General features: G+C 55.6%; 1 protein-coding gene across 8 annotated transcripts in view; it reads left to right on the forward strand.

The window, feature by feature from the left end:
• DCAF6 (DDB1 and CUL4 associated factor 6) overlaps positions 1–15,222 on the forward strand; it is a 69,114-nt gene that overhangs the window by 44,477 nt on the left and 9,415 nt on the right. For all 8 annotated transcript variants that reach the window (XM_045838510.1, XM_045838514.1, XM_045838511.1 and 5 more), the window contains 4 exons: positions 4,635–4,752; positions 9,115–9,230; positions 10,334–10,408; positions 10,623–10,950. In XM_045838510.1, coding sequence (XP_045694466.1) covers positions 4,635–4,752; positions 9,115–9,230; positions 10,334–10,408; positions 10,623–10,950 — 637 coding nt within the window. The remainder of the gene's footprint in view (positions 1–4,634; positions 4,753–9,114; positions 9,231–10,333; positions 10,409–10,622; positions 10,951–15,222) is intronic.

Raw genomic sequence — 15,222 nt, forward strand, 5'->3', positions numbered from 1 at the left:
CTCTCTCCGGCAGGGCCCGAGTGCGGCACCCCTGAAAATAAGACGTCCTGATGGGGATCGGAGGGCTGGTCAGGCCACACCAGGTGAAGGCGGTGTGGACGGCGTGGGCCGAGGCCAGAGGCGGTCACGTTTGAGTGGCTGGAAGGGCCCAGCGGGCTGGAGCGTGCCACGCCCTCGAGAGGCAGTGGGTTGGGGGCCAGGGCGAGAAGGAGCTTCTGGATCTTCTGTTGAGACATGAGGCTGCGGACGGACGGACGAAGGGTGTGCATTCGGGGGTGTGGCCTGGCCTGGCTCCTCTGCACGGAGGGTGGTGGGGACTGGGCCGGAGACGGACTGCTCAGGAGGCTGTCCCGGTGGTGGAGGTGCGGGCCTGGGGGTGGACGTGCGCCAGGCGAGACTCGGAGCTCGGGGACGTGCCGGGTGTGGGACGAGCCGGCGTGCAAACCTAGCTGCCCAGGCAGCATGTCCTGTGCCGCTGTGGGCGCCCTCCACGTCCTGCACATCTGGGAGCGCATTCCTTGGAACCACAGAGGAATGTGATTTCACCGTGGAAACGCTCGGATAAAATGGTGCGAAAGCACGTGTTACCAAAAAAAGTTAATCTGTGACTCTTCTCTGAGAGGCTAGAGAGGTAGCTAATTAAACAAGTTAGAAGAGGCTGCTTTCAGACTGTATTCCAGCCCCTATTGAAATCTCTGAGCCAGTGCTGTCACCTGACAAAAGGGCTTTTGTGTAGCTTCTGGAAAGGGCCTTAAAGTGCATCGCTGGCCATTATAGTAATAATAGTCAATAACAGCCTGCGGCCAGGAATCGCACGTTGTTGACGTTCGCTCTGACCCTGGAAAACGAAGTCTTTCCCGGTGCAGGGGATTGTCTGGGTCTTCCTGTGGCTGTTCCTGGGCTCCGGACCGTGCGCTTGAGTTCGGCGCCGCTCACCCCGACGGAGGGAGAGCACGCCGCCCTGCCGGCCTCCTCGGCGGTCCTCAGTGACCGCCGTCACCCGGCGGGCTGTGCGGAGCAGCCGTCAGCAAACTCAGCAGTGTCGGGCGAGCTCACGTGGGTTTTCCCCCCACCACGCTGCCCTGGTGCTGAGTGCACGGTGGTTCCGTTGCTTCTCTTCTCCTAAGGCCTGCAGGGGGGGAGGCCGGTTGGACTCGGGGGTCCCGGAAGAGGACGGCACGGCCCCCAGTGCTCTGAGCCGGAGTCACATCTGGCTGACGGGACTGTGTCAGTTCCCGCCGCGCTGCTGCAGGGCACACGGCCACCTCTGAGGGACAGCAGCAGTGACAGTGGCTACTCCTTAACCAGAGTAGTTATCTGTTCGAGCAGTCTTGTTTTCTCCTTCATACCCAGTGCTGTCCAGGCCAGTGTGGTCCGCAGGAACGTTGCAGGAAACCTGGGTAACTGGAGAAGGAAACCCAGCTCAGCCGTTTCATTCTCCGAAACACAGGTGTTCACAGGTGATGCGACGGGGAAGATGCCCACGGCTCCCGGGACGCGGTCAGGCCCAGGACGCTTCAGTCGCTCGTGTGGTGGGGCTTTCCGTGTCGCGTCTGTGTGTCAGGGGTGGGGGGTTCTGACCCTCACAGCTCCTAAGCCAGAACCTCTGCCCGTTGGGGGAAGCCTTTAAGCGGCGCCGTGCGTGCCTGCGTCCGTGAGGGAGGCTTTCAGCAGCGCAGTTCCGGACCGTGTTTGCCAGTCCGGCCGCTGACAAACAGCAGATCGGGAAATCAGTGTGGTTACAAATACCGCTTTTTCAAATTCGGTAGGAATGAAGCATGCCATTTTGTTCTTTAAAGTAGACTTTTCTTAGATATTTGTTACTTGCAATGTACATTTTATCAGAAGCAGGTTGTGAACGGGTTCCCTAGGAAGCCAGGGGTCTCTGTCTGAGAAGGTCCAATGTGACGGACCAGAACGCTCAGGCGGGGGGCGTGGACCCCGGGAGGGGGGCGTGGACCAGGGAGAGCGGACTGGAGCCAGGCGAGGGCGTGGGGTGGAGACCTGGGCCGACGACGACAGGGCCGTGCTCTGCGCCGGTCACGGAGACCTGTGCGTGCGCAGCATGAAGGGAGGCCCGGGCCAGGGGGCCCGAGGCTCGGGGAGCTGACGGGGCAGTGCCTTCTGCCCAGACAGTGACGGGCCCGTGTCACGCAAGGCTGGTGAGCGCATAACAGCCTAATCGAAGAGTTCATTTCATTTCTAAATTAAATGAATACTGGTGTGGAGGGTTGTTTTGTTTTTTACATTTTATTCATTCATTTTTAGAGGGGGGGAAGGGAGAGAGAAAGGGGGGAGAGAAACATCCTCGTGTGGTTGCCTCTCACGTGCCCCCTACTGGGGATCTGGCCTGCAACCCAGGCCCATGCCCTGGCTGGGACTCGAACCCACAAGTTTTTGGTTTGCAGGCTGATGCCCAGTCCACCGAGACACATCAGCCAGGGCTGAATACACTGTGTTTGACATGATTTACAATGTATGGCTTATACTCATGAGAGATGAAGTGGTAACTTCATAGTAGATACTGTAAGGAAGAAGGTTTCAGTTAACATTGACCATCTCAAGAAGTTTTTGCTTGGGGGTGGTGTGGGGTCCTGTATATTCAAATAGGATCATTTCCACCCCACTCTCGCTCTCGATGGCTCTGTGTCCTCCTTTTCTGTAGTCACAGCATGCAGGTGTCTGTCACTTGTCTCTTTCATTTCCTTCCAAAGGAAAGTTTTGATGTGGCATTTACGCCTCACTTCTCGTCACTCCCCTTCGGTAACTCGGGTGGACCTAGGAGATGGTGCTGGTTGGTTTCGTTTTCCTTCTTCACTTCCCAGTGGGCGCAGCGGGGCTCTGTGCGAACTGGCATGGGGGAGTGACTGGTTCCCGTCCTGCCTCTGCGTTTCCTCAAGCCTCTGGTCTTCACTGTCCCCGCCAATTCCAGACGCCTGAGGTGGCCATGACCTTGGCAGCAGCAGGGCCAAAATTTTGGCCCCGTAACTGAGGAGTAAGGGAAAACTATGTGGACAACTGACTAAGAAACGGCAAAATTTTCAAAGATGGTCCAGGAGAGGATAGAGGTTTTAAAAGTCCCATCTTTGATCATTTTATGTTAGCTAAGGGTCTGTTAATTATTTTATCTGAATGCCATCTGGTAAAATACCTCCTCCAAAACACTATAATAATGAGTCTTTGGAAGTTGTAAGTGGTTCATTTATTTCCACAACTGTTTGTATCAAGGACCTGGCCATCGTGAACGTGGTGCAGAAACAGTGACCGCACCGTTTGGGAGGCGAGCTTTAGACTTTGTTAGATTTTTATTTTCAAATAGAAGCCGATGTTATCGGAGCAGGCTCCTCCCGAGGCAGAGGTAAGGACTGTTGCTGTCCTCCTGGCTTCTCACCTCGTGGGGAGAAAGAACCCTTCTCCGTTCCCCCACAGTTCTGCTTCGGGGCTCGGGAGGTGTCCTGCCTCACCATGGGCGCTGGGGCCCGGGTTCTCTGAGCCTCCCTTGCAGCAAGCGCGCCAGCCTCTGCCGGTGGAAGGCAGGCGGAAAGACCGAGAACCTTTACTGTAACTATTGTAACTAACGTGCACCTGAGAACCACAAAACCGGAGTTGTTTAGGTTTCATTAAGTCGTTACTGCTTTTGTTATGTTTCAAGACAAAGTTTGTTTTTAGTGCTACTGTGTCACTTCTCAAACTGGTATCAAGAGAACAGTGACACCACGGAAGAGCTTTCTTTCCCCAAGGCCCTGGCAGAAGTGCGGTGCCCGGTCACACAGCAGTGTGAGCTCCCTCCCCAAGAGCAGTGTGTGTGAACGCTCCCCGCGCTGGTCTGCCCCGCGAACAGGAGGACTTCACAGCCCTGCGTGACTCTGCCCTTGAACACCCGTGTCCTCTGGGGGAGGGCGGCTTTGAAGTGGTATATATCAGTTCCTGTAGGGTTTCTAGGTTTTATCTGCCATTTTGCAAAGATTTTATTTGTTGAAATAGATGTATGTCATGGAAATCACCTATAGAGTCTTATAATTTAGTGGTCAGAGTCCTCGCAAGACCAGCCAGGAGGAGGAGGTGGAGTCTATCAAAACACGATCATAACAGACCATTCTAGAACATTGCAAAGCACACTAGATCCTGCCACCCCACCCCCACCCCACCCCACCCCCCCCCCCCCCCCCCCCCAATTGTAAGTGCGAGCCTGAAAGAGTTTTCTCTCGGAGCCCTTGCCTCTTCCCGGTCTTTCCGGAGGAGCCCATGGTGGGTCTGGGGCTCCGTGGGCGTTTGGTGCGCAGCAACGCAGCGGGAACTACTGAGCACGTCCTTTAAGTAAAAGTGCAGTCGATAATGTATGTCATTGCATGCGAATGCTCTCTGATTCCCTAACGACGAAATAGTGGTTCCCAGACGTGTTGGACTTCCACCTGCATCCGAGGAAGTCGCGCACACAGAGCTGGGGCGCACTGCAGTGCCGCTTTGGGGTGTGAGAGTGTCTGTAACGCTTGCCCTTGCACTTGACGGGAGAGCCTTAGCAGGTGTGAGGGTTATGACCGGGGCAGCCTAATTTAAGTTTTAGAAATTGTAGGAAATGTCATCTGTTTACTGGTGCCAGAGACTTTTTCAAATGTTTTAAACGCAATTTTCAGATAACAGTAATGAAAAGCTGAGCCCCAAGCCAGGGACAGGGGAACCCGTTTTAAGTTTGCACTACAGCACAGAGGGGACAACCGCGAGCACAATAAAACTGGACTTTACAGACGAATGGTAAGTCCGCGCTCCCGCGCGCTGCTCTTGCCGTGTTGTAGGACTGTGTCAGGTTCTCTGTGTAGCCCTCACCGTCTCTCTGTCTTGTTGCTGCCGCTGCGCGCGTGCAGCGCTCGGAGAGCTCTCGGGAGGAGCGGCCGGGGATCTGCAGTTCTAGAAGCTTCCCAGCTGACGCTGATGCTGCCAGTCTGGGACACTCCTCCTGAGAGAAGATGCAAAAGATAACGAGAGTTCATTAACTGCAGACCAGCGTGAAAATAACAAGTCTGATGTTTTAGAGCTTCTTACAGTGTTGCTTCTGTGTATAGATACATGTATATGTATGTGTGTACGATTTTTGTTTTGAGCTATAAAACGTAATTTTAATCATGTTGAATATACTCGATTCTCCCTGCCTTTATCTGACTTCACTTGGTAATAAAGACTCACAGGTTACTAGCTAGCTTTCGTAAATGCTGTTGTGTGCGCTGTGTAATGGCCATCAGGTAGAGGGACTTAACCACCTCTCTCCAGCCGCACCGTGGCTCTGCCTGCCTTCTTTAACCTAACCAAAACAGCTGTGCCGAGTACCTTTGTCTACAGGCTGTGCCCTGCCTCTGAGGTTATTGACTGCAGGCGTACTTCCAGCAGCCAACTGTACCCAGGTCAGAGACGCTGCCGAATTGTTTCTAAAGGGCCTTGTGTCATCGCCTGTCAGCGGCAGCACATGACACAGCAGGCTCTTGCCTGCCGTCTCTGGGCCGATGTCCAGCGTGCTCCTGTCTCTTTAACTTGTATATTTGATTTTAAAATAACATTTGTCTCTGTTTATTTAATGGTTGTATAGGTTCTCTTTAATGATGTTTCTGATTTTATTGATTGGTCATTAATCTACTTAAATCTTACTCTCTAAAAAAGTTCAAATTATGGGGGCTTCTTATATTCTTTCCCACTGTCTCATGGACTTCTGCTTCAGACTGCCTCCAAAATCTTTCATTTAAATGTGTTACTATTACTGTGTTAATATTAACTAATACAAAGATAATATGATCTTTCCTAATATATAATGACCGATTATACAGTACTATAATCACACACTATACATATTAGTAACTTCATAACCAATATATTAGTTATGCTATATAATTAATATATTAACATAATTATATACTAATACAATTATGTTGTGTTGGTATAATGTATAATATATAATATGTGTAAATAATATATAATGCAGCTATATATTTATTAATATAATTGATTATCTGTTCATATATGGTTGTATTAATATTTATGTATTCCAGTTCACTGGCTTCCATTTGTGTTGATGTGTGTACGTATTTCACACTAAAATCTTTGATTAAGTAGCATTTCCAAATATGGAATGCCTTCCGTGTTTCCGAGACTTGTGGACGCGGGGAGTGAGTCGGTGAAAACACAGGCAAAGCGTCTCTGCCCTGTTTGGGGGGGGGAGACGGGTGCACATGTGATCAGTACGTGAACTGTGGGGTGGGGTGGAAGGTACCACAGGCGGTGGAAGGCCGCGGGGCAGGGGAGGGTGGCTCGAGGGCCCAGGGGAGGGGCCGCATCCCTGGAGGGTGAGAAGGGGGGGCCACGCGTGCCCAGCCGCAGCGGGGGGAGGAGCAGACAGAGCGTGGGCCGGGCGGTAGCAGGCCTGCGGCGTGCCAGGGTCTGCGAGAGGGGCAGTCCCGTGTAGCCGGAGCGGGGTGCCCCAAGGAGGGAACAGGGCCAGGAGCGGTCAGCCGAGGCAGCGAGGAGTGTGTCTGAAAGGCCGGGGGACATCTGTCTGGTGGCTGGGCAGGCAGAGGCCGTGGGTGGGAGCCAGGACGTCAGGCGGCAGGCTGCGGTGTTAGCGAGGCCAGGTGTGGCGCTGCCTTGGACCAGGTTGGGAGCAAGGGACGGAGCGAGAAGAGGCTGGGCTCTGGGTGTGTGTTTGTCGGTAGGGTTTCCCTACGAGCCCGAGTGTCTGACCTCTGCTTCTTCAAGTCAGGGTTCCCTGGCCCTTTCTCTCCATGTGCAATTCAGGCTCGTGGGAGGCTGTCGTCCCCCCTCTTTTTGTCTGTTCTCTTCTCACCCTTCTGGGCCGAAGGGGCCGGTTTCCCTAAAGAATCTCATCGGAGCACTGTTTCTAGAGAAGAATGTGTGGTCCCACTCCTCCTCCGAATACTGCTTCTCCTTCCCGAGAAACTGACCGTGAGCTACGTTCTCCCATTCACCGGGTTCTTGTTTCTTCATCAAGGAGGTAATCAGGTTTTTTTCCTGACTAGGGGAGGATTGACACTCAGCCTTAACAAATTCAGGAAAGGACGCCCTGTTTCCCGTCCCTGCCACCGCGGGGTCGTGCCCCCGCTGCGGTTTCTCTGGTGGCTGACGGATGAGGCAGTGGAGCCCGCTGAGAGCTCAGACCCGAGCCTGACAGTCGTTGAGCCTGAGGCCCGGTGTTCTCGCCCGGAGACGGCGCGAGTTCGGGAGAACCCACCTGGGAGGCGGCTGTAGGCGCAGCTGGACAGTGCGGGAGGGGGCGTGGCTCCCAGGGGGCGTGGCTCTCAGCAGCCGCAGCCCGGAGCCCGCAGGGAGCCCACCAGCTGCCGGCGCGTCTGTCTCTCGCACGTGGCCTCTCGTGCCCTCCGCGCAGCTCCCCACCACAGCACGGACCCTGTCCGCGCCGATTAGAGGGGGTCGCTGTGCATTACAGGGTTAACTCCCATCCTTGCAGATGTTTTCCCAGCTTGTTGTCTGTCTCTCCGTTTGGTGGTGCTTTCGCTTTGTGGTCACAGCCTGTGAGCCCACGCTTCGAAAAGCCCTTTCCTTCCCAGGACTGGAGGGAAGTTTTTTCTTGTTTTCCTCTTACAGTTCTAGGATTTTGTGTCAAAAATTATATGTTTAGTTCTTCTGTAGCTTTTTTTGCCATAAAGTGTGCTGCAGAGCTTAATAGCGTAGTTTGATCCGTGGCTGCCCTCTGTCCCGAGACCATTTACTGAACAGTCCCCTCCCTCCTCTGTGACTGACAGTGCCACATTAACATTCGCTAAACACACTTACTCGGTCACTTTGTCTCTCCAACTAATGGCTCGGCTCCTGCGTCAGCGCCACAGTGTTCTAATTCCTCTAACTGTCACGCATGAGCACTTATTTACGCCTGTGCCATAGCTTTCTCCATGGAAAAAATAGGATTTATAGATCATGCTAGTTTCTCTCTACTAAGATGGCTATATGTTTATTTCTGGTTAAAAAGAAATGCAGGTTAGTGGCCAAAAAAAAGGTAGAATCTACAGGAAAGTACGGAAGGATCACTGGCACCTGCCTTTCCGAGACGACACCGCCGGACGCCCCTCTCCGCATGCAGACCCCATGTGGCGGCCGCGCCCTCTCTCAGGACGCCGCATTGGCATGGGCGCCCTTTTCAAAAGTCAGATTCACTTTTGCGATTGGCCTGAAAGGTTTTGTTTTTTTAATAAAACCTTGGCCAAAAAATTGATGATAATTTGTACTTTACCGAGTCACTGCTATTGGTCTGTAATTACTGTTCTCTAAGTGACCCTATCTCCTAAGTTTCATTCTCTTGTTCACATTTATTCCACATTTGAGAAACTTGCATTTCTGTGAATGTGACTTTAGTCTGAGTCACGGTGTCACACATTTTCCTGTTTCTTTCCTGCCCAACCCCCCCTTACAATCTGTGACACCGTGGCGTGTCCCGGAACGCGCACCGGAACGCGTTGGTTCACGCCGGCGAGCATTCTGCTCGCACCCGAGTGCTCCCTGTGGCCGGCGGCAGGTGGGCTTCGAAACTAAACCAGAAGCCATCCCGGGCGTCTGCAGACGGCGGTGCCCGGCACCCACCGCCCGCCACGCTTGGGGGACAGCCCGGAACCGGGAGTGGGAGTGGTCGCAGAGCACGGCTCGGAGACTGAAGGCGTGCCGTGGCCCTTCCCGCAGCCCGCTTCAGGATAGCCCCGGACAGCCGAGGCCAGAGAGGGCATCCGACCCAACGCTGGGGGACCCCTGGGGCTTTGGACGGGGCGAGTCAGCCCGGTGCGGAGGAGAAGGGAGAGCGTGTCGCTGCTGTACAGTTCAAGGGAGGGGTGTGCAGAGAGTACAGACAGCCGCGGAAGCACTGAGACGGTGCAGAAGTGGCCCTTCTGTGTTTTAAAGTCTCCTTTTTAAGATTGAAGGGGGTTAGAAGCATCCCCTTGGTTATTAAAAGTGATGTTCTGTAGCTACTGTTAAAATAATGAGTCCTACATTTTGTCTGTAGCCTGAATTTTTGGAACTACTTCTGTAGTTGTTAAATATAAAAGTGACCTTACGGTCACTCTTAAGTAACTCCCTGGGGGGCCACTTGCCTTGTTTTGGTGACAGGAGCAGCACTTCCTCCAGCTCCAGAGGGAGCGGGACCCACAGCAAGTCCGAGGGGCCGGAGGGGGCCCCGGTCCCCCAGAGCTCAGAGCCGCCTGCAGCGGGAGACGGCGAGACAGGTAAGCTGCGACCGGGCTTTATCATCATACAGCCCAGCGTGGGGCGTCCCCCCACTTGCCGGCACCCTCAGTGGTGCCCTTTGGTTTCTTGCTTTAAACGAATCCCTTTGCCCCTAGTCTGGCTGTTGCTATTGATAAACAGTAACAGGTGCAGCGGGTGGGGGCTGTCAGCATTGCAGAAGGGACTCACAGTGCCCCCCAAGCCTGTCTTCGGACACAGTGGCCAGGGGATGTGGCCGTCACACCAGCGATGTGCGCACTGTCAGTGCCCATCTGTAGTGGGGTTCCGAGTGTCTGCCTGCGTGTCTTTGGGGCCTGGGGGCTGGTGGAGGGAAAGGAGGAAGGGGCACGAGCTGACCGGGCTCTCACTGAACCCTCTCTCTGACAGGGGACTTTTCAGAACCTTTTTCTAGAATGTTCTGATGTGACCATTGTATGAAAGAGTCTGAAACAGAGTAGATCTCCATAAGTGCTTGATGAGTGAAGGAATGCCTGAGCTCTGTTGTAAAACAATGAGTAGCTCCTTCAGTGTAACAGTTAAAGAATTAACCGTGTAGGACAGCTGTCCGCTGAAGGAAGCAGGTGTCAGCCAGGCGCAGAACACTGGTCCCCGGGGGTCGTGGAGCGAAGCCCCGGAATTAAGTCCTTTCCGTGGACAAAACAGAATTTAGAGTAGACCCAGCTTTCCTCCCTGTCCGTGGTGGTTCAGATGGTGCCACACGCATGCTCGAGGGGCCAGAGAACGCTGTTCCACGTGTAGACTCCACTGTGAAGTTCAGAGAACAAGCAAGATCAAGTGTGTCCGCTGTGAGGCGTCGTGTGCAACGCACACACCAGAGATTGTCACGCGGAGCCAGTGCCCGGAAGGCTGGGGCTTGGGGGTGGGTGGGCACTCGCTCCCCGAGGGTATCTGTCTGTCTGTCTGTCCCGTCTGCTGCGGGCGTCGGGGCTGGCGTCCTACCAAGGGCAGCTTTATCCCAGTGGCGGTCTCTGTGACCCCCAGAGGGTTAAGAGTTACTTGAACGTAAGAAAGCTGGAGAATTAAGTTGGTGGCTGTTTTTCTAAAAAAACTGTGTCTCACAATTGTTCGGCCTGTTTCCCAGGAGCTGCGGAGGACGGCACCGCTCGGCCGGAAGGCGCGTCTGCGGAAACGGCAGCGCAGAGCCGGGCCGGCAGGGGTGAGTCGCCGCCTCCCTGGGCAGCTGCTGCCCGCGGGGTAGGGGACAGGGAGCCCTCGGCTGCCGCGTTCCTCTCTGCAGGGGCGGCCACCTCCCGGCGGGGGTGCTGCGGGTTCTGCTGTCCACGGAGGGGAGCGGGACCCGGCGTCAGAGGGGGCCGCGTCTGCCGTGCAGTCAGATGCGGTGACCCCGGGCCAACTCTGTGTTCTGACAGCACCGTCCGCCCGGCGCTCGCCCGAGCCCGGGGACCCCAGCGCAGGCGAGAGGGGCGACCTGGACCCCGAGAGTCCGGCTGGGGCTCCGGAAGACGCCGCTTCGTCTGAGGCGGGCCGAGGGCCGGCCACGCCCGACGGAGCCGGCGCTGAGGCCACCGCCCGGCGCCGCAGCCCCAGCCCCGAGCCTCTGTGTCGGGCGGCGGCCGTCGGGCCCGCACTCCCCGAGGAGGCCTCGGCCGCGGACGCGGCTCTGCAGGACACAGACGACAGTGACGACGACCCGGTCCTGATCCCAGGGGCCCGGTACCGAGCAGGACCTGGGGATAGGTGAGTACAGTTTTCACGAACACCGACCGTAAAAATGTAATTCTCGAGGCTTTCTCCGGAGTCACGTAAAGGAGCCCCTCCCTTTGGGACCGGGGCTTCCTCTGAGGGCGCCTCGCCTCGGTCGTGGGGACGCGGAGAGCTCTCGGGACCCGAGGTCACCCACAGACAGCTCTAGTAGGTGACAGACACTGGCCGGGTGTGCAGCGAGCGGGGAATCGAGCCTCACGGCTGTTTGTTTCCCCCACGCCGAGGCCCCTGCTCAGTCCGCAGGTGGGGGGGGGGGGCGCCCCCAGGGTGTTCATGGGGCCGGGGCTGGAGTTCGCTGTCACGCCGCTCGGTGCGCACCCTGGCCTTCGTCAGGTTCTTGGAGGTTTTTACTGTCCGGTGTTTTTGCTTTTCTGCTGACCCTGGATCAGGGCAGTGTGGTAGCAGTTCTTGTTCTGAGAACACTGTATTCTTCTCTGATTCCTGCTGAACTTGAGTAACTCAGTTAGAAAGTGGAAAATTACACCAAATAACAAATATAACCACAGTGAAGAACTGAGTTGCTAACATGGTCATACACTTTTCCCAGTTTTCGTTTTATATGATCACAGGACATATTTTATTTTCAGTAGATAAAGTCTCTGAAAGTACGTTGCATTCCATACTTTTCAAAACCTGTTTCTGCAGTCGTGCCACCAGGCCTCGTGCAAGCCCCGCCCCCTTTCAGAGACTCCCATCCTCCCTTTAAAACCCCAGCTCAAACCAGGAGGAAGGACTCTTGGACACGGACGACAGTGTGGTGGTTGCTGGGGGCAGGGGCGCTTAAGGGGACTAAGTGGTAGTGGAAAAAATACAAGACAGATTATATATATATTTTTTGAAGAATTAAGAGATAAAGTTCTGGCTCACACGGCGAGAAGGAGCACTTGCCCTGTTCCTGCGCTCAGTGGGCCGCCGTGGGCGGGACCCCAGGGGACCGGCGGACTTCCCGTGGGAGGGACGGCGCCAGGCGTGCAGTGCTCGCGGCGCCCTGGCTCGGTCGCAGTCCTGGTTTCCCCTCTTCCCAGCTACGTGCTCTCGTGCACGCTTCAGCGCCCCTGTTTGTGAAACGGGTGGAGGCGATTTGGGTCACCTGAGTTCTTCAGAAACCGGCCAGTCGGTCAGTCCCGGCCCGGGGTCACGCCGGAGGCACGAAGTAGGGGACGGCTGCGTTGGCCCTCCCGGACGCCCTGTGGCTGCTCGCGCAGCAGCCTCACCAGCGGCGGCCGGGGAAGCAAACAGCCTGCAGTCAGCGAGGCCGCCGTTCCCTCACCGTCACCGTCAAAGGACGGTCTTCCCGTGGCCGTGGCCGAGGGCAGCGGCGCTGTTTATAGCCGGAGGGGCGTCCCCTCCCCTGGGCTTGCCCCCGGAGGTCAGTCGCGCGTCTTCGCCCTGCCCGCACGCAGCGGTCCTCCGCGTCCTCCGCAGCATTTCCGGCCAGGAGCACTTGGCTCCCCTTCCCTCCGCCCCAGGGGCGTCCGGCAGCGCCCGCCACCGCCGGGGCCTGCATGCGAGGTGGCCACACGTCCCGCACTTCGGAGCTCAGGTGGACGGTTTCCAAGACCCAGGGCCCGGGGCTGGCATCCGCACGTGTGTGCGGCCTCCGCCAGCTGTTGTCCGAGCGGACGCACGCCCTGTTTTTTCTGTGCCGACGTGACAAAAATGGTACGAAGGTCATAGCTGAGAGTGAAACTAAGTATCTGCTTTTTAACAAAATGTACCGTATCACTTTCCAGATTTGTTTAAGTGAGAAGTTGTATTTTTAGTAGATAACAGACACTGGCAGAAAGTCGTAATTCTTTGGTATCTCCTGTCCAGGCTAATCCCGACCCTCTCACACCGGTCCTGCCTGGTGGCCGCGGAGACTGAGGGCCTGGGCAGGGTCTTGTGCATTCTGGACCCCTAAGGGGAGGGGTGGCTTTGGTTTTGGTTTTGAGCACAGCGGTGTAACACCACTGAAAAGGAGGACTTGGGGAAAGAGTGGGTCTCAGAGAATCCAGAGCTTCCCGAGGTTATATTATCCTTACTTTGGAGTTAGGATGTTACAGGAACTGTCTTTCTGTTGCGCTTTATCAGTTCTCTGTCGTCTTCACAGCATTTGGATGGTTTACATCTGTGAGCGATTCTCCTAGGGTTTGGGTCTGCCTCCAGCCTGGCCTCTGCCGGCCCCCGGACCCCAGGAACCCAGGCACCGAATCAGACGGGCAGAGCGTCCGGGGGCAGACGGTCGGGGGCAGGAGCCTGGGCGGCCCCGCGCCGCACGCTCTGCGGAACTCAGGCCCTCGCGCCGACCCCAGACGCCAGGCTGCCTCCGGCCTGCGCTCGCCTCCCCGAGTTTTCTCTGAACTAACGATCACACGGTGGTCCGTGTGCTGGCTGAGGTGGGTAGCCCTGGCTTGGCCCATGTGCTATTTCGTTTCGGTCGGTAGGACACAGCAGTAAATTCAGTGAAGAGTAACAGGATAGTAAAATTCTTACACTTCGAAAAAACTCGGTTTATTGACGAACAGAGGGCAGTACACGTGCCGCTTGTAAGAACCTGGAAGACGGGAGTTTCTGAGACTCAGCACCAGGTTGCGCGCTCACGGCCGCTCCGGCCTTTCTCCGGCATCTGCACCCGCCTTTCCTAGCCACTTACCAGACGCCCATCACAGGAGGGAGGTCTTCCGTCTGGCTTCTATCTAAGTGATTTTAAAAGTTCCCGACTTCGGGGGCAGGGTCAACTCTTGAACTGCTTGTATAAAATGCACTTGTCGTACTTCTGCCCCTTCCTAGGGCTCTTCACCCCGAGACCACGGCCCACCTGTTTTACGTCTAAATTTAGGGAAATGGTTGTGTTGTCTTTCATCCTGGAGGAGGTTTAAGGAGTTTTGCTTTTTAAGAGCATGGAAAGGATCCTTGTAAGTAGGCATGTATCTTCGAGAGTTTGCTTGTGAAGGGACAAAGGATCCCAGGGCCCTGCTGGAAAAGCCACGCCTTTTGGCTCTCAGAGTCTCAGACACATTCACACTTGGGTGAAAGTGTCAGCGGAAGAGCGCGTCTCAGCGAGAACTCGGCCACGGTTAGTGTGGCTAGGGCCGAGGAACGGCCCGCAAATTAACAACGGTGCAAGTACGGGCTTGGATCTGTACTTGAACTTGTATAAAGAATGACGTAGTGGATCTCATACATTTTTATGCCCCAAATGTAATAAAAAAAATACTTTATAGCTAAGCCATTTTGGACGTGTATTTAATAAGAATACCAAAACAGTCCTTTGCAGTGTGGAATAATGCTTTCTCTCTCGAGATCTGCACCCTTGTAATTGGACCAGGCAGGTGTGCCGTGGCTTCCACTCCTGGGCCGAGACTGGGCACGCGGTGGGAATGCCTCGGACAGCGACGGCCTCAGCGTCTGACGCAGCCGTTTGTACATGGGGTGCTCTTCTCACGGACTCGAGCTCGTCTCGGCGCAGACAGAGCTGGGGCTCTGTACAGCAGAGGCTGCTACATAGGTGCCTTCATAACCGTTGAGAATGTCCCCGTTGACAGGTGTGGGAACTGGTCTCCGCCCGTGGGCCCTGGAGAACCGGTGGCGGCGGCGGGGCCGGGCCCACGCGCCGTGGTTGGCCGCTCCGCGCTCTCCGGCCGGCCAGCCTCAGGGAGGCCGAGCTGGAGTCTGCGGTGAGAGGCCTCTCCTGGCAGACATCCCAAGGTTACAACGGAGAAATCTGTGATCCCTGCGTAGTAGGGCCCCTTGAACTTGGTCTAGGGCAAGAACGTAGAACATGAAAGGGAAACTAAATCGAAGGAAGAGGTGATCAAGCATGCACTTTCCAAGCGTGACACTGGAAAACCCAAGGCATAGAAGTGGTATGCGACCCCCTGCCGGTGTTAGGTGCTGGGTTTGGGGGCCGGGTGAAAGGCAGGGCCGGCCTTCACGCGAGGGTGTCCAGGGCGCCAGGTGCGTCATGCGTGGGAGAGACGGCGGAGGGCCTGGCGGGCGGCTCTTCCTCCTGGCCAACCCCGGGGGTGCTTTGCTCTGAAACAAGACAGCCGTCTGAGTGAGCTCCCCGAAGACGTCCTCACGTAGTCTTGAATACTTTGAGTTACAGACTCAAAGATTCAAGGTGTAAACCCATATTGCCTGTTAACGAGTTTTGAGAAGTATTTATTTGCGTGGAAATTGGGTTCGGTTTGCCTCCTCTGAAGCCCAGGTTCTTCGTGTGCTGCGAATCGGCCACCATCTGTTCGGTCGCCGTCACAGCCA

This window comes from Phyllostomus hastatus, unplaced genomic scaffold, assembly GCF_019186645.2.
Source record: "Phyllostomus hastatus isolate PE091 unplaced genomic scaffold, TTU_PhHast_1.1 phas_contig_283, whole genome shotgun sequence".
Taxonomy (NCBI): Eukaryota; Metazoa; Chordata; class Mammalia; order Chiroptera; family Phyllostomidae; genus Phyllostomus; species Phyllostomus hastatus.